A 19325-nucleotide genomic window follows, 5' to 3' on the forward strand; every position below is an offset into this window, starting at 1 on the left:
GCATAGATTTAAAAAATCCTACAAACACACATCTAAAGTTTACACTAATACCTCACAAGATTCTGCACAGAGAGGAACAAAGCAAGATAATTGCTTCATAAGTGATGAGCATAAACCGAGAACTTAAGATGTCAAAAATCTTTCTCTCTTTTCAACCTGTAACATGGCTATGGTAACTACACACCTCGCCTACTCTGGAGGATAAATCGTTGAAGTTTTCCGTTTACAAAAGCTGTAGAGTGCTATTTATCCACTTGATATTTTTGAAGGATTTGTCCTCATGAGACAATATGAAGTCAGTTAACAAACTGGCTTCTGAGTACACCTCTCAGTTTTCAGTGTTGAAAAACACTCTGCAGGACTGCACACTTCTTTTCACTCACACACAGTTATGATGATGCAAATGCCCTTGAATGTTATGACTCCTCTCCTTTGATCTCAAATTCATGCAGACTCCTGTATGCAGGTCACTGAGTACCTGAGTTAACACTAAGCTGTGTGTGGAATCTGGATTAAGGATATGTTATTTCCATTTTACCTCCAGTCGCTGGTAGTGCAAGTGTCACGCTTGGCATAATGTCCTGACATTATGTTCCTTATTGTTCTTGCAGCACATTTGCTGATAGTGAGGACAACGAGCAGGATTAAAGGAAATGCTCTCCCCTCGTGATATTAAAGCGGGGCAAACTTATTATTTCTAGGGGACATGAGACGGCAAAACGTAACATTTGAGAGAGAAAGACAGAGGACGCAGATGCCTCTGAGGGAGCTACAAGATGTTAATGTGTGTGTGTCCATCTGTCTTTGGAAGCATATCTTCATGAAAAAACTCATCCTGTCCTGAGATTTTATGGTATTTGGTTGCAGAGAGAATCTGTCTAAAAAAAAAAATAGAGTCAAGTGTGCGTATAGAGAACAGAAAAAGAAAATGGAAAAAAAAAACCTGATTAAAAAACACGTTGAATTAAAAAGAAAAAACTGTGAAAGTAAAATCAAATCTGAAATCTTGTAAAATTAGCAAATTGCTAATGCTAACATGATCTCACCAATTTCCCTGCACTCACACACACACCCACACACTCACACCCTCCCCAAGGCTTCTAACTAGAAGAATTTTCTTTTCAAAGAATTTCTTTGTGCCTGTCGCTATAGAAACCATTTGCTCCCCTGATGGTGATAAAGGGAGCAAATTGCAGGGATGGAGTATGGGGGAAAGAGGTGCACACACACACACGTACACACAACCTGGCCCGCCTAAAGAGCCCCCCCTCTGTGTCCATACAACAGTGTCAAGATCTGGACGTTGATTTGTGCGGAAAAATGTGTGTATATGAGAGTCTATATGAAATTGTGTGTGCGGGGTGATACCCTGAAGGAGCTCCAGGGCTTCATACACAGCTGATCCGTCCTTATCACCATCGAGCATTACACTGCCTCTCAAACACAACAGCACTAAATCCTGTGACACCTGTGCCCTGACCAAGACCGAAATGACACCTTAAACGTCTGAGTGTGTGTGAGAGAGAGAGAGAGAGAGAGAGACAGAGAGAGAGACAGAGAGAGAGAGACAGAGACAGAGACAGAGACAGAGACAGAGACAGAGACAGAGAGACAGACAGACAGACAGAGAGAGAGAGAGAGAGAGAGACAGAGAGAGAGAGACAGAGACAGAGACAGAGACAGAGAGACAGACAGACAGACAGAGAGAGAGAGAGAGAGAGAGAGAGAGAGAGAGAGAGAGAGAGAGAGAGAGAGAGAGAGCCTGAAGACAGCCTTCATCACCCTTGTTTGTCCTCATTAAACATATAATAGGAACAGCATCCTCATTAAAAATTAATCTCCTTTAAATTTTCTATGCTTGGCCAATAACAAACAACTGTAGTTTTCATTTATTCTTCAGAGATGAAAACACAGTAACATCTGACACGACAAAGAGATAATGAGAATTTTATGGCAAAAACAAACAAGTCAGAGTTATGATACATTATTTAAAAGAGTGCAGTGTACGCATTTAGAGCATAATGAGCTGCACACTTGCTCTTACATGAGCTTGACCTTGTATGCTAAAAATAAATGCAAGTACTTCTGTTCTGAGAAATGTGGACAGAAGTCCTCACCAAATTGAGCCCACAGTTAACACCAAAACAGTTTTCGATATCGCAACAAAATATTCTTTTGAATGACACCTGTTGACTGAAACCACAGTAGAAGGAGTAAACACTTGACGGCAAGCGAGGCGCTGGATTGTCTAGCGGTTAGGCTGCAAGGCCAAAATGCAGAGGCCATCATCATGTCATCTCCCACTCTCTTCTACCAACCTTTCCTTTCTCTCCTATCCAATAAAGCACCGAGCATGTACAGACACAATGACAGACATGGCTAAAGGTATGGTCCAATGGATGGCAGACTCTCTCCAAGACTATCAGACCAACAAACCAAAGATAATCTTCAAATATTTCCAACAGTTATCAAAGTCAGACAAATCCTTAATTTTATACTTTGGGGGACATGTCCTGTCGCAGTTGCAGCAATGACAGAGCCGCCATGACAGACACAATGTTTATCGTTGCTATGGAAACACCGGATCTTAAGTCAAAGACGGCTGTATCAGGAAGCAACTGCTACTGAAAGCTGCCGTTCTGTTTCTTTATGTGCGGATGTGATAAAAACGTCATGTAAATTATACTTGGATACATCATCGGTAAACATATTCTCTCCCTCAGGTCTGCTTCACCTGTTCGTCTTCACTACGGTTAACGCAGAGTTAGATTTCATTGGGGTGGGGTTGCAGTAGCAAAGATAATCACTCCCATGATTCCCCGCCAGCCTCGACGTCATCTTTTGTAATTGTTTTGTTTGATAGCCCCCTGGTGGTTGAATTTACACACTGTGTTTAATTTAATCAAGCTATTTAAACAACTTTAGATTGGTCTGACTCTGTAATAAGGGACAAATAAACCCTATTCACTCAAGCAAAAAAACCTGTGAAAAAGTCCTGAATGTTTTGGATTGAGCCACATGTGTGAACAGAAACAGCAAAAGTTTTCACCCTGACTTTAACTTGAATGTTTCCTGCCAGCCCCCTCCTGAAGTTTCCATTAGAAGTCGGGATGAGCTGATGTGTGAACACATCAGGTAATATTAAGAGCATTTAACTGCAAGCCGATGGGGAACGGGTGATGATGTATTTTTTCTGCACATAATGAAACTGCTTCACACTCTTTAATGCGTAACATTAGATCCGAGAAACATTTTGTTCATTCAAACCCCAGAATGTATTAAACTGAAATATAAACAACTAGGCCAAAAACAACTGTGACAAAATACAAAAATACACTTTTCTCTGGAGAATATATGGTATCTATAATTTAGCTTTAGAAGAGAAAGATCACAGGGTGACAGGAGAAAGAGACGAGAGACAAAGGAGAGTGAGAGTAGGGAGGCATGAGGAGGGATTCAGAACATGGGAAGAAATGAGGTAAAAGGGACAGAGGTGTGAGGTGAGGGAGTGAAACTAGGGAAGAGAAAAAGCATGCAGAAACTGATCAATAGTAATTCTCCATGTCTGCATGGACAGTTATCTCTCCAGCAGTTTTTTTGTTGCTCATCTTCTCTCCTCCTCAGTTCTGATCTCTCTGAGCTCCCATCTTTTGTTTCCACCCTCATTTTCTTTCTTTCTTCAGCTCTACTCAACGCTTTCTGCACTGTTCTCTGCACCCTCTTATTTTCTCCCTTTCAGACCTTTTTCATTTTTCTTTTCCACCTTCTCCATAACTCTCATTTTGTGTAGTCTCCCACTGTGCTCCATGTCTACCTTACACATACTGTGCAGTGAATCAGTTTAAGAATAGGGTAACAGTCACTGCTGACCTGATGAAAGGAGAATCTGTTGGCTCTTTACGACACAGCTTGAAGATTTAGAAAGTGAAGGTACAAGTCAACTACAAACAATTTTTCATCTTCAAATTGTTTTGCATCTTCAAAATACCTAAAAGGTCAATAAATACATCTGGGGATGAGTGCTTCAGGTTTTTTTTTTTAAAGGTTGTTTGCATAAAACTAGTATGTGTATGTGGGCTCTATGTGTGAGTGAGCCGTTGCTAATCCCCTGAACTCATTAGCCTAATTGGACAGTCTGCAGAGAGCTCCACATTGATCTGGGCCCGTTATGATTCTTCTCCCTATGAGCACTCACTCTTTTCTCTTCCAGTCTCTGTCTGTCCTCCCTCCTCATTTTTCCTACAAATATGTCTGTGAAGTATCATCTTTGGCACCGTGGACACTCTCATCCGGTCTGGACACAGCTGGCCACCCAGAGTGGGGGTAGTCGACCACATTTTATCTACTACTTGTTAGGCGGCCCTAACAGCTATTACTGTTAGCAATGACAGCGCCTAGATTTCTATTTTACAGATATTGGAGTGATAATGTATGAAACTGAGAAAAACAAGGAAATTATTTATGTTTTCAAAAAGGTGCAATTTGCAGAGCACCTCAAGAAAGGATACAATACAATACGATACAAGGCCCCGTTAAAAATATCACAAAACAGTGATTCTGAGATAACAGATATGTTGCAAGACAATCACATAGTGATACATCACGATATCTGATCATGAAATTCCCATCAAAAGGAGAAAAAAAAGTGCATTCATTCACGGCAATAACCTCTGCTTTGGCCAATTAACTTCCATTACCACCTTGAGGAGTCATGAGTAGCGATGCTGTGAGTCAAATTGGCAGGAAATGTGTGGACTTGTGTGCATATACAGGATTTTAGGGTGAAAATTGTTTCAAATGTAGAATGTGGTTTTTAAGAAGGATCTCAGGATGAACCCAATAAGTCTTCTGTTTGGAATGCTAAAAACTGCTGCATGTGTTACCTACAGTAAGCTGGACGGCAAAGTATATTACCCTTATGGATTTCATATAAGCCACCAACCCTCTCAGAGTGGCACAAGGTCATATTTGATCTGTTACCCATGGGATATTTGACATATTGGAGGGGAAATTGGAATATTTTATCACGTATGGACTCCATTTCTTGATTATGTGGGACCAAGAATATGCGATGTATTCTGGAAGGTACGTCCTAAAACAATGAGTTAGGTCTTTTATCTGCTCTTTTTTAAAGCGTCTTGAGATAACATTTGTTATGAATTGGCGCTATACAAATAATAATTGATTGATTGACTTGACTTAATTTACCATGTTGATACCTCATCTAGTGGGTGATATAAGACCGTGCTGTGCCATTTATACAAGTTTGGAGAGATGTGTTCAGGGGGATGGGAGGTAATTAGAGTGAAAATAAAAAATTTGTGCCCTCTGTGATAAATTTGTGATCCCAAATTGTTGATAAAAATATGTAAAAAAGCCAGGAAATATGTTTGAAAAAAAAAGGTAAATATTTGGCACCAGCTAAATAATAATTGCAATAAACAATTCGGGATGACAATTTATTGCCTTATCCATTTGTTTGTCTCACGCATGTGGTCAAACAACTAATGGAAACACGAGGAAAAGAATATGGATGTAAAGTTATGTACTTTGTTAATTTCTCACTCAGTGTATTTGGTATATTTTTTAATACTTGATATATTGTTGGTGGCAGTAGCTCAGTCTGTAGGGTTGGTAACTAGAGGGTCGCCGGTTCAAGTCCAAGTGCTGACAAAGTCTGGAAATAGGTCTGGTAGTTGGAGAGGTGCCAGTTCACTTCCTGAGCACTGTTGATGTGTCCTTGAGAAAGGCACTGTACAGTGGCTGGGTGAACCCTAAGGCATAACCACACCCAGCAGCCTTTCAGTAAACACAGATGATGACCAGGACTCTGACTCCAGGGACGATAAAACAGCAGCGGTATATTGGGGTCAGCTGCAGTGTGTTAGGAGCCAAAGCAGGAGGAAACATCCACTTTTCTGGACTAGAGAAATCCTCCCCCTTAAATGTACGTTGGACTGTATGACAATCTCTCTGAAAAATAAAAATGGTCTTCTTGGTTTTGCGAAAACTTTGATGTGGACATGTTTGAGAACAGATGACGAGAGAAGTGTTGCACCATGTCATCACTGGGCTTTGACAGGACTTTTTGGTAGTGACTAATAGATTCAGAAATGTTCTTCTCTCCCCTCCTTCTGTCCGGTCCTGTTAAAAAGAGGCTAATTCATTTCCCAGTCCTGAGTCATAAGACAACCATATTAGAAGTGACAACACACACAGCGATTAATAATCAAATCTAACCTGAGGGATATCAACTCTATTCGATTAAAGAAGATGACGATGAATTGTAATCTGTTAACCGAGGGGGTTGATATTATTTCCTGGATATGTCGAATCAAATCTGTGGGTGTAATAAAAAAAATGCTTGCTTTTTTTTTTATTGGTTGACCATGACGTTAATAATGCCACTGACAGCAGCACATTACGCTGCTCCCCAGGTATCTAAAGAGAAATGGTCACGGATGATCAGGAGTGAGCTTGAACCCAGAGGGAAACAGAGCAGAGTTAATCCTTCTCTGTGTCTCTAACAGTGTCCACTGTGAGAGAGAAAGAGAGAGAGAGAGAAATAAAAAGGCTGTTAATTAATTACTTCAACTATTCATCCCCACCAAGCTCTCCCCATCCTGCTTGCTCTCTCTCTCTCTCTCTCTCTCTCTCTCTCTTCCTCTCTCAGCAGGAGTCAGTTGATAATGAGGTGTGGTGTTGTCAGAATCACAGCCCGTGCTCATCCATCCAACATGCTTAGTAAGGGGGCATGGCACACACTCAGATACACACAAACACACACACATACACACAAGGTCATGAAGAGAAGAAAAGTCAAGTTATGCAACTGCACACACACACACACACACACACACGCAAACACCTGACAGACACGCACACACAAAGAAAAGAGAAAAACCTTGTTGATGTTGCTTCTGACCTTTGATTTTGTTATAAGACGTTTACAATACATCTGTATTGTGCCTGAGTGAGAATAGAAAAGCTGCTCTCTTAATGATTGAAATCCTTAGTGAGGAAGATTCTGGATGATGTACACAGAGAACTGCAGGAGCAACAGCAAGGCGTGCTGTAGAAGACTACAAACGGAGTCTCAAAATGACCTTAAAGTCTCCCCAGAAACATCATTATAAAACTAATTAAAATATGTTTAACCACTGATTAAAGAAGTTAAAAAAAGAAGGCAGGGCATGACAGTAGAACAACAAAACAAAGCGGGCAAAGCGTCAGAGGAAAATGCTATGATGAAATTGTTTGCCATTGTATCAGCGCATTGTGTAGTTCACCAAAGTATCAACAAAAGAGCAGAACCAAACACAGAAAACATAATGAAGCAGTTTGATTAAAAGCACACTGATTTCATCCGCCGTGCAGAGTTAACAGGATAAAAACAGGTTCTCTCTCCTACTCATGTGTTCTCACATCGGCTCACCCCGACTTCACATGGACATTTTTACCAGGGGGGGCTGGCAGGAAAAATTCAGGTTAAAGTCAGGGTGAAAAATGTGGCTGCCTGCGCTCACACATGCAGCTCACCCTGAACATTTTGTCAGAATTTTCAGAAGTTATGTTTAAGTGTCAAAGCATTCTGGCCTGTTCAGCGAGGCCTTTTGTGTAGGCCCGCTATAACCGCAGGGAAATAGTGCTTAGCTGAAGGTGTTTTTCCCCCCAAATTATCATATGTTCATTTCCATAAAGAGCAGTTTAACTTCAAACTTTAGTGTCCTCATTGCTCTTTTTCTGGGCTTCAGACATTATGAGAGCTGCTGCAAACTTTGGCTCAGCTTGTTCCTCAGCTTCCAGATGTTAGATGACTAAAATCCTTTAGTTAAATAATATAGTTAAAACCATCGATCACAATACTTTGAATAAACAGAAAGAAGTTGTTAGCTGGAAATGAATAATGCCCAGCCGACAGCCAGTGCTGATGGCAGACTAATTACATTTTATCGTACAGCTTAATATATGAGTCTCATGTAGGGAGAAAAGAGCGGTTTTGGTGGGTTGTAGTGAACTTAAAAGAAAAGTAATTAAAGGAAGGAAAGGTGTGTTCTTCTTCTGCCCCTCTCTTAATTCAATGTTTACCTTTGTCTCTTCATTCTTTGAACTCTTGAATTACCAAAATCATCTCTCTCCCTTCCTCTACTCACAATCTCTGTGCATCCCACATCACTCAATAACTTCTAGTCTCTCTTTTTTTTCCCGAACTTCCTCCTGTATTTCCAGTTTCGAGCTTCCAGCCCTTACCCCATCTCTCAGCATATCATAATCTCTCCTTTCCTCGGCGTTGTCTCCCCCTTTCAGGAGGGTGAAGGGTAAGTGAAGATCGTTGGGCCCCGGTGGAGAGGCCCAGACATCGTGGGTGTGTATCAGTGCGTGCGTTTTGTGTGCGCCACATCATTGCTCATCTCTGGCAGCCTTGCTGGCTGTTCCCCGAGCTACAAGCTACAGAATAAATACACTTTAAATCACCACAGACACACAAACAGACACACACATACACAAGCAGCCTGCTCCCCAGCAGCACTTTGCTGCAGTTAAATGAGGGGTCTGGGGAGTTTTGCCGCCAAGTCTTTGGCTACTCTTTCTCTCTCTCTCGCTCTCCGGCTCTCACCTCTCAAATGCAAAGAAATCATGAAGTTATGACAGGCAGACTGTATAACGGGATGTTAAATGTTCAATAATCGTGATTCTCCTCACTGAACAAACCAAACCAGGAACATACAAATGCTGTCAGAGTATCTAGAAGATTTTCTTTTTTCAGAGAGAGCTGTACTGACTGAGTGCACAACATGTCAAGACAATATACTCAAGGGATTTAGATGGATCATCCAGGATCTAGGCCACAACTAGAATACCTTTATTAAAACCTTGTGAGAGTTCATCTCTTAGGTTTCTGGAAAGATGGGTGAACTGGTTCACCGCAGACAAATTTAACGGCTTTCAAGGTCTGTAACCCCACTGGTATGCTCCATTCTGCTGACTTTACTTCTATGAATGTGTGTGAGGGTTTTTATCTTAATTTATTTGTGTGTCAAAATAAATCTGCGATTATGTCGTTTCCAGAGTTACGCATCAACTTTCAATTAGAGTTACGCCTCTAAATTGCATTATTCAGCAAACCAGACGAGCTGCAGTTTACATCAATGAGTGTTACTGTGGCTGAGTTAGGGGAAACATTTTTGTTAAGAAAATATTTGAAATTGTGAATTTCCCTAAAAACAAACAGAAAAACTGCCTCAGTATGCCAAGAAGTGGTTACATCCACAAACCATTTTGTGAAGTGTCAAAAATCCAGAGATTGACTCTGTGCTTCACAGACCATGTGATTGTCCATAAACCTTTCTCTCATCATCAGAACAATCAGTTACAAGAGGGAATATTGTTGATTGTCGATGGTCTCTCGAACAGTTAATGTCTTTTTCAAAATAACACTTGTAGAGTAACCAGTAAAGGCAAATTATTAAAGATCACATATTATCCTCCTTTTCAACAAGTTTAAATAAGTCTCAGAGCTTTCCAAAACCTGTCTGTGAAGTTTCTTGTTCTAAATCCACTCTGATCCTGTATTTGAGCATGCCTACAAACCCCTCTATTTCAGCCCTGCTCAGAACAGGCCGATTCTGTGTCTGTAGCTTTAATTGCAGGAGAGCTGTGTTTGACCACGCCCCCTCTGGAAGGGGATGTGGCTTGGGCTTTCTTGCTCAATGCCCTATTGTTTACTGTGAGAAGGCAGACTCAGAGGGCAGAACAAACACCTAGCTGTGGGAGTATCACCCACCTGGGGGGAGGGATTACTGCCCTTTGTGATGTCATGAAGGGAAAATCTCCAAACGGCCTGTTTGAGGACACATTTTCTGAAAAGTGGAGCAGGTAAAAGACGGAATGCACTTTTCCCATAATTGGGGGGTTTGTGGACCAGAAACACATGATGTACGAAAACCATGGTAAAGTGTATTTTGCACAACATGTGACCTTTAAGTCCAAGTATTATAATCATTATGAGGAGACAAAAAATAATCAGAACCCTTATTTTATTTGTGTTTAAAATAAATACCTTCATAAATAACATCCTAACACAACTGTTACAAGCCTTTTTTCCTTTTGGATTAAAAATGAAAAACTGTCTCACTTCAAAAGGATGTCAGATCTGCCCCCATATCCAGTACCATTCTCTATCACTCTCCATCTTCTCTGCAGTGGGCTTATGGGTGCAGGTGGTAATAGCCCCCTGCCTCCCTCTCTTCACTGTTTCTCTCAGTGTCCATTAAAGTGCATAATTCAAACCAGTGGAGAGTTTGCAGAGGGGATAGGACTGTCGTTTTGGTTATGCTTTGATATAACCACATACAGGATGGCTCTTGCTAATATTTTGTCGAGTTTCGGTTTGGAGGCAGTAACCCTTATCAAAAAGTCTGCAGCCAAACTAGGTTTAGTGTCATTGCAGTGTGTCGGGGCCAGGAGCTTAAATCTGTCTGATAGTGTTAAAATAAAAAGATGCTGGACTGTGATCTGTCTAATTGTTTTTAAATAAGTATATAGTCCAACTGTGCCAATATATAAATGAAACAATGACATCTGACAAAGTAACATTATGCTGCACACAGGAGCACACACACACACACACACAGACTATATATATCCCTGACCCAGGGCTGTCAGTGCATCTTGTCCTCATACTGCTCTGTGTCCTTCCCACAGTGTAACATCAACTAGGTTAACCGCAGCTAATACGACACAGCACTGCTGTCCTCAACGTCTCCTCTTTCTATGTATCTCATCCTGTGGACACCATGTGACGATACAAGTTCTACCAAACGGTAACAATAAGCTCAAGGAGGAAAACTGACTTCAAAAAAGAAGAGGAAAGTGTTAAAGTTAAAGTTGCTTGTTGTGTTCCTTAAAGAATGAGTGAACTGGACTGGCTAAAAGTTCAGAATAGGGGGAAGCCCTTTTAGAAAACAAGCATTTTAATGTTTCAATGATGCTCTTTAGTGGCAAAGTCTGGTGAGCTGCCACTATCATCCATATCACTGACATCATGTTACCATTTCTTGTCCCCATTTTTAATTACCTTCGGAGGAAAACAGGAGTTCACTTCTATCGTTGTGTTAGTGCCCTTAGTTCCAGTGTTTGTCTTTTACAGGAGAAATCTACTTTCTGGCAGCTCAATCAATGCTCTGCAGTCAGGAGGTGGACATGTACGCATGTGCCTCATGAGCAAGCAGAAAACTACAGATGTCTGATTCGGCTCTTCTGTAGTGTTATAGGCAGTCATTAAAGGAAGAATATGCAACTTTTTGATCCAGTCGATGAGCACCAGCATGAAACCAAAACAACTCGCGCTGCATTGTTGTGTTAGCATGCTAATGCTAACGATTTTTAGTTAGCTAGTAGCATGTAAATTTACACAAAATGACTGTAATCTAAAAATGCTTACGTGACAATTCAATTAAGCAGTGAGTACAGTATGTTATTCTTCTTTTCTCTAGTCCCTCAATTAAACAACTTTTATACGTGAGGTAATGAGCCGGCCGTCCGTCCTGTCAGTGTAAACAAGCTGTAGATACTGTACGGCTCGGAACACATCACAGACAGTGGGACTCGGGTGTCACACCCATTGTAGACAGTCATGACTCACAGAGTTATTTTCAGAGGATATACCTGATTTTTGCTACATTTATGTGTAAAATATTGCATATTCAGCCTTTAACATAAAGGAAAACTGTCCAAGGTACATAAGCATTATCAACTTTAATGTTGTTGCTGTTGCCTTATGGACACAGCCCGATCATGATCCTTTATGCACTTTGTCAGAAGTGCATGAACGAGCACATCCATGTCCATAAGTCTTGTGTGACAAAACATAACACAGAAACTCCAGAGGCAGAACGGCCTCCAGCGTTTTAAACTATTTCACAGTCATTTTCTGAAAGAGCCCTGCAGAAACAAAGTGTATCCCATAGACACTGTTGTAACTCCAGGCTAAATGAAACTACCGAAAATAATGAATTCCTTAAAACTGAATCCAATAATGACAATTGTGTAATAAATGTAATAACGTTTAGATAAATTATAGCATTTTATGAAACAGTTAATTTAGAAATCTGCATTCAGTAAGTCCTATAATTACTTAAAATGTAGATTGGGTAAATGTGAATTAAGCACTCGCTCTCCAGAGACATCATGGAGCGAGCATTATGGCCTTATCAAATCATTCTCACTTCAGTGTTTGGGAGGATCTTCTTTCTCCCTTTTCTTCATCTGCCCTCTCTGCTTCAGCTTTGGTCTGCTTTCTCATTTATATAAAGAAGGGAATGGAAGAAGAAATAAATAAAATCAATAGTTCTATCTTCCTTTCTCTCATTTTTATTAAATCCTCCAAAACAAACCCAGCCGTGTTCAGCCAGAGTAAGGACAGCTGTCATTGTTAGGGGGGTTATGCTATTAATAAACCTGACGTGCATGTATAAAAGATCAGGCGGTGACATTTTAAGAAAAATATGTAGTTCCTCTCTGTCACTGAAGCAGGCAGTTCAGAGTAAGAAGAGACAGCTACCATGGAAAGAAATTAAAAGTACTTGCCTGAGGCGTTTTTCAGGTAGCCGTTGGAGTCCACTGTGGTGTACATGACATACGGGCCCGGCTGGTTTACACCAAAAGGCTGCAGAGACACAAATGCAAACACATTCAAAACAAAATGACACATTTTGACATGTTGCAAGTTTGTTTATCACATCAGCTGTCTGTCAGAGAGGGTGAAAGAGGACAGGGGGGAAACAAGCAAGGAAAGGGTGGGAGAGAAATACAGCACAGAGAGAGAGAGAGACAGACAGGCATACTGTCACCACAGTGACCTTGAGCAGTTTTTTAGTTTATTTTTGCTAGGTGACACGACAGGCGTCTGACCTAGCTTGCTGGAATCTGACTGAGCATAAATGAGTTTGACGGTTGCGTGTTTGTGCCCCTGTGTGGGCGGATACAGAGGGGCTGTCTTATCTCTTCATTACCAAAGGATGACAACTAATGAAGAGATCTGTCGAGCCGCCCTTCGCGTCACATCAGCTAATCACGAGCACACACACACACACACACACACACACACACACACACACACACACACACACACACACACACACACACACACACACACACACACACACACACACACACACACACACACACACACACACACACACACACACACACACACACACACACACACACACACACACACACACACACACACACACACAGTGCAGGAGAGACTTGGCCCTCTTTGTGCTGTGACACTAAGCAGTCGGGTGAGAGAGGAATAGAAATGAGGTCAAAAAAAGAAAAAGATAGAGAGAGAGAACAGGGGGGGGGGGTGAGAAAGCCAAAGAGCTGCAGATTAGTGGGCTCAAAGAAACACAGAGGAAGAGAGGTGTGACTAAGAAGAAGAGGAGTGGGAGAGTGAAATGAAAAGATAGAGAGAGTGATGGATGGCAGAGGAGAGGGGTAGAAACAGCCGCAAGCTCCACTCGTCTACTGCATTCATCATGCCTTTCAGTTAGACAACGAGCGGGTGGAGGAGCAGACAGACAGAAAGCAAAAACAACTCGTATACCAGCAGCCTCTTGTTGATGTCAAAGCTAATGTGTTTTGCAAAAGGGCTTTCCACTGGTGAAAGGTTGTATGATGAGTGATGCGTGGTCGCTGCGTTTCTGTCACATTTCTCTGTCCGCCCACATGTGATCATCAGACATGAGCTCTCTGAGAGAAATAAAAGGTGCTTATAGCTAACTGCTCCATCAATTGATGGCTCCATTTAAATTGAAAAGTGGATAGTAGTTTAAAAGCTCAGACCGATAAAATGAAGCAGATTTCCTATCATGGGCGTAGAGTCTAAAAATAAATATAGCCACTGAGATGTCTCCCATTGATCTGTGACAACAGGGGACATCAATGTGTACACGACAAGGTACACATTGCTACACCACTATCCTGACTGAGAGGTCCCTTCTGGACTGATGCACGAGTCCCAGGTTTCCAGTCCTGAAAGCATTCCTGCTTTGTGGTGTATGTTACTTTTGATGGGGCTATAATATTTCAAATGCACATGCTCTATTGAAGAAGACTTTAAACTAGCTATTAAGACCAAAAAGGTTACCAAGGTAAAAAAAAATCTACTCAAAAATATGTGGAATTTACAATCCCTGTGTACGTCTGGTGTCCTTTCTGTTTGAAGCAGGAATATTCTGTAATGTAGCTAGTTACTACTATGAACTACTCTAAAACTAAACAGCAGACTGTTTAAGGGGTGTGTCTATGCCAACATGATCCCTGTTAGAAACAACGTGTAACCCACTAAATGATTTAAATTAGGCAAAGCAAGGACTAGACAAAACAAACAAACACACCAACCAACAAACAAACAAAAATAAAACCTCATAGTCATCTGCATAAAATGATTCACTCGAGTCTAAGTTAAACATTTTCACCTGTTAACATGCAATGTTGTCCAATATGTTTAAAGGCAGGTTGCTTTGGAATTACTGTGTGACAATAGTGAAAATGTCTCCTCTGCATTTCTTGATTGTTGAGATGGAGGACAAATTATTTATTTTCTTAGCCAAGGGGTTAGTTGATACACCCCATGTCCTCCAAGTGGGCGGCCTGGCTGCTGGTTTGAGTCCAAATGTGCTTCTTTTTTTTTTTATAGACTATATATAAAAGTTCATCTTTAGTTGTTACTTTACCCCTGTTGATGTATAATTTTGATTGTCTGTACATTATGTTTTTGGAATCTTTGAAGTATATATTCATCTTATTTACTTAATTGAAAAAAGTGACGTACATGAAGCTAGTGGCTCAAATTCACTGTGAAAGACCAAACCCAGTCTTTGAAAAGCTTTAACATATCAAACTGATGAGTAAGGTCTTGTCCTGTTAAACAGATACACAGTAAAGCCTTGAAGAAAAAGAAAAACTCCCAGCAGGTTTTTGATATTTTTGTGGTCAGCCTTAATGACTGGCGTTCCATAGCCCTCACTCCCATAACTAGCAATGCTTTGAGAGACTGATCAAATCCCCCCCCTCCCCCAGCCCTGACTGTCTACAATTTGCATACCGACCCAACAGAGCAACAAAGGACGACCTAGAGAGTTGGGAAACATATGTGAGGACAGTATCTTAGCATTCAATAGCATAATACCCTCCAAGCTCAACAGTAAGCTCAGGGATCTGGGTCTGACCACAGCACTGTGTGACAATTTTCTGGACTTCCTGGCAGACTGCCTCCGACTGACATTTTCACCTCTGACCCTCAGCACAGGAGCCCCCCAGGGCTGTGTTCTCAGCGCACTCCAATATACTCTCTACACCTACGTCCATGGCAACTCAGGCTTCAAACACTATGGTGAAGTTTGCAGACGACACAGCACCAACTTGCACCAGCTATGAGAAGGCCTACAGAGAGGTGGTGACCACCCTGGTACACTGGTGCCAGGACAACCACCTCTCCCTTAACGTCTCTAAGACCAAGTAAAGGGGTTCATTGTGGATTAAAGGAGGAGGGGAATCACTCACCCACAGCCACCATCAACGAGACAGCATTGATGATATTGAACAGTTTCTGGGGGTGAAAATCTAGGAAATGGGCTAAAAAGCACAAAGTTGCCTGAAGAAATTTTGCGTGATTCCACAAATCCTTAGGAACTTCTACCCGGGCACCTCCAGACAGGCTGCTTTACCGACTGGTTTTGTCTGCTGCACCAGATGGGACCGTAAGGCACTGGAGAGGTTGGCGTGAATAACCCTGCTCATCACTGGGCGTTAGCTGCCATGCCAGCAGGAGCTGAACCACTAGCAATGCCTCAGGAAGTCCCTGAGGGTGATCAAGGACCTCTGCTGCCCCTCAGGTCAGAGGTACAGGACTCCAAAAGAACACACCAGCAGACTAAGGAACAGCTTCATCCACCAGGAATTCAGACTCTTAGATTAATACAAACTTCACAACAGAAGTGCAGTGTACCCCCTTAGTGCGATAAATGTATATTCCATAATTTACATATTCTCTCTGATATATGTATTGTTTTTGGTAACACTTTGTCAGCTTGTTAATGTGATTATCTCGTTAATATGTGTTATTTTATTATGTTATATATATAATATTTACCCTTTTAAACGGAGCCTCTAAGCTAAGAATTTCAAACAAGTGTCCCTGTATAACCGGAGTGACACATCTTGAATCTTGAAAATTTAAATGAACTGAATTTTGAGTACAAAATGAGAATCTGCAGGGAAAACTGCAGTGGAAACGACCCTGAAAATAACAAAAAAAAAAAAACTCAAACCGCTCCCCCAAGGACTTCAGTTTGAAATAGGAACACCTGGCATATGTTTTGCCCTTGAATACAAAAGGTCATGCACTGATATTTAATTGGAAAATGCCAAGCAACACAGCAGTATGACACAGGCAGCATAGGTGGTGGCTATTGACTTTTAAAGTCTGTTAATAATATTGTCTACCGGATGGTGAAAATCATATAAGCTTTTAATATACAATGCGTGAACATTTACTTTTTGAGCTTTTCATTTTGAAGTTGTTGTAAAGATTGGCAATTTGCATAAAATGAGGAGCTTATGCTGCCCTAGAGCTCTAAAACACATCACCCATTCAAATCCCCTTCCTTAATTTCCAGACTATAAACTTGATCCTCCACCACACACATTACGTTTTACCAGTGCTGGATTTATTTCTGTCTTTTTCTATGAATCTGCAGAAAAAAATGCTGAGAGGAGAATCTGTGGGAAGATAAAGATGAACCGCTGGAGACAGTACACCTAGAGCTTGTGAGTTGTCAGAGAGGAGAGATACACAATTATTTTGTGTTGTCATTCATAAAGTGTATACAGAAAGACAGATTTATTACCTTGACATCTTCAGGACAGTCGTTGGAGCAGAGGCCACTGAGCACTGAGGAAAAAAAAACAAGAGATGCAAGAGTTAGACATGCTGCTCAGCTGGTGTTACATGTCCAAAAGAATAACACAATCTGCTGTGGAACAAGTGCCATCTGTGACGGAGCTGTTCCTGCGCCCTGAGGCATCTGTATAAACATGTTTCAAACATCAACTGTGTCAAAGTCGCACAGGGAAATAAACTTTTCTAAAACGATGACTCCGGCTGCACTCTGATTGACAGTCAAAACAACAAATATCTTTTTCTTATTAACTGTACTGAAGCTTACCTCCTATTCAAATTATGCTTTCTAGAATTTAATCATTTTCTGTCTGTGTGTGCAGGTGAATGTGGACCAGGCAGGGGAGGAGGGAGGGCTATGAATAAATTGCCAGCAATGAGAAACATAAAAAATAAATGTGCAAACTATTAGCTCTGCGTGTGCGTGTTTACGTGCATGTTAAGAGGGCATTTCACTTATTTGTGTATACAAGCGGAGCGAGGACGGAATCCGCTGAATTGCTTATCAGTCATTAGAGAAGGGACTTTATTAGCATACTAATAGGGTCCTGGGTCTAGCTTGCCTTGATTTACCTGATGGAGTCACGCTGAAGCCCAATACTCTGCTAATAAGGTCTGCAACCCAGCGCTGTAACAAAACAGCAGCCGAACCCCAAAACACCTATTCAAAGTGAACACAGCAGTGCCCTCTGATCAGCTGTATACACAGTGGGTGGATAAAGCCTCGGGATCAGATGGTTCATCATTAACTCTCCACAAACATGTTCATCACAAACATTTACTGTTCATGTAACCTAAAAAAAAGTGAGGATTATATTATAAAGAATAATTACATGAAATGATAGCTCTTGGTGGGTGACTCTGAATTTAAAATCAACACAAGATACTTGTGCCCTAGTGATGCTTAAGTCACCCTAATATTCAAAAGAAACTGTGAAAGGTTCCATCTTACGTGATCTCCATTCATTGACTCAGAATACATTCTTGTTCGTCACTCCCTACTTCTATTCATTCCTCTATTCATCCTTCTTTATTAACATATCTGAGGCGCACCATTGAGCTTCAGTGAATGTTAACTATTCAGAAAGGAATAAATACAGTGGGTCTTAAGGACAACTTGCACCAACTGAAGCACATGTGTTGTGTAATGGAACAAATATGCCTCCGACTGTACAAATGTCACAACATCTCTGATACAAGCTTGTGTTAACTCACAATCCAAGTCTTTCTGTGAGATGAATCTCTAAACATTGCTTGTGAAGGAAGGCATTCACAAATGAAACTTTCTTGATGATACACAGTCGTTGAAGTTTTCCATGATCATCAAGGTTCAACATTAGCTTTCAAACGTCACACTGATCAAGACATTTGCTGACAAATGCTGTTGCTGGGCTTTCAACCCAATCCATGAGAAACAAGCACACCACTCCTGTTCTTTATGACCTCCACGGTTACCAGTTAGTTCTAGAATTGATTTTGTTGCTTTTTTTTTTAAAGCCTTACATGGTCAGGCACCATCTATTATATCTGTTATGTTCCCATTTTTGCTCATCTGTCCTCGTCCATGTTTAAGATCCTATGAAAGAAACCTTCTGAATCTCAACTTGTGTAGTAGATTACCATGATGTCATGATTGACAGCTCTGAATAAGAATTCAGCTCCTGTGTAGCTGTGTGAACAACATCAGCAGAGTACAGCAGAAACAGAAAACGTAACAAACAGCAACAAGAGTCATTGAATTTCCATAACCTTGAGTGTCTGCTTGAAACAAACAGAGGAATCTGTTCTGTTGTGAACACTACTGTGCAGATTAATGTTGCAAATTCACAGTGAGTCAGCGTCTGTCACAGGATATATTGGCTTCATCCTGTTCAACAGGAGAAGGTTAAGGCATGTTGTCCATTTGTATATACAGTCTATGTTTGGGCCCCTAAACTTTGTGAATGTCCTGCCAGAGGATAACAAAAAAGTGAAGTTTGTGCCCACTTTTAAATCCTCACTGAACACTTTCTTTTATATGAGGACCTTGTCTTGACTGGTGTGCTACTTTTGGTTATTTTATCCATTCAGTCTTTATGTATTTTATTTAATTGTTGTTATTTTAAAATGTATTATTTAAAGGCTAACTATGCTACTCTCATAGTGGATTTTCAGATGAAAACAATGCTCTCTTCAGAAACAGTTCCTTCATCCCTCAGCTCCAGCCTCCCCTCCTGTCTCCACACTCCCCCCACCCCTCGCATCCTGTTTCACTAGCGGAGTAACTGCAGCAGCCGGATGGTAAAGACATGCATCTCAAAGTAGATTCAGTAGTTAAATGTTTGTTTTTTGGAACAAGGATATTTTTTTCTTTGGT

The 19325-nt window shown here is 41.0% G+C and overlaps 1 protein-coding gene across 1 annotated transcript in view; it reads right to left on the bottom strand.

Annotated features, from left to right (window-relative positions):
- itfg1 (integrin alpha FG-GAP repeat containing 1) overlaps positions 1-19325 on the bottom strand; it is a 164155-nt gene that overhangs the window by 25073 nt on the left and 119757 nt on the right. Inside the window, exons 13-14 of the mRNA XM_020648569.3 lie at positions 16920-16963; positions 12589-12667 (exon numbers count right to left, since the gene is read on the bottom strand). Of these exons, the coding sequence (XP_020504225.1) occupies positions 12589-12667; positions 16920-16963 (123 nt within the window). The remainder of the gene's footprint in view (positions 1-12588; positions 12668-16919; positions 16964-19325) is intronic.

This window comes from Labrus bergylta, chromosome 3, assembly GCF_963930695.1.
Source record: "Labrus bergylta chromosome 3, fLabBer1.1, whole genome shotgun sequence".
Taxonomy (NCBI): domain Eukaryota; kingdom Metazoa; phylum Chordata; class Actinopteri; order Labriformes; family Labridae; genus Labrus; species Labrus bergylta.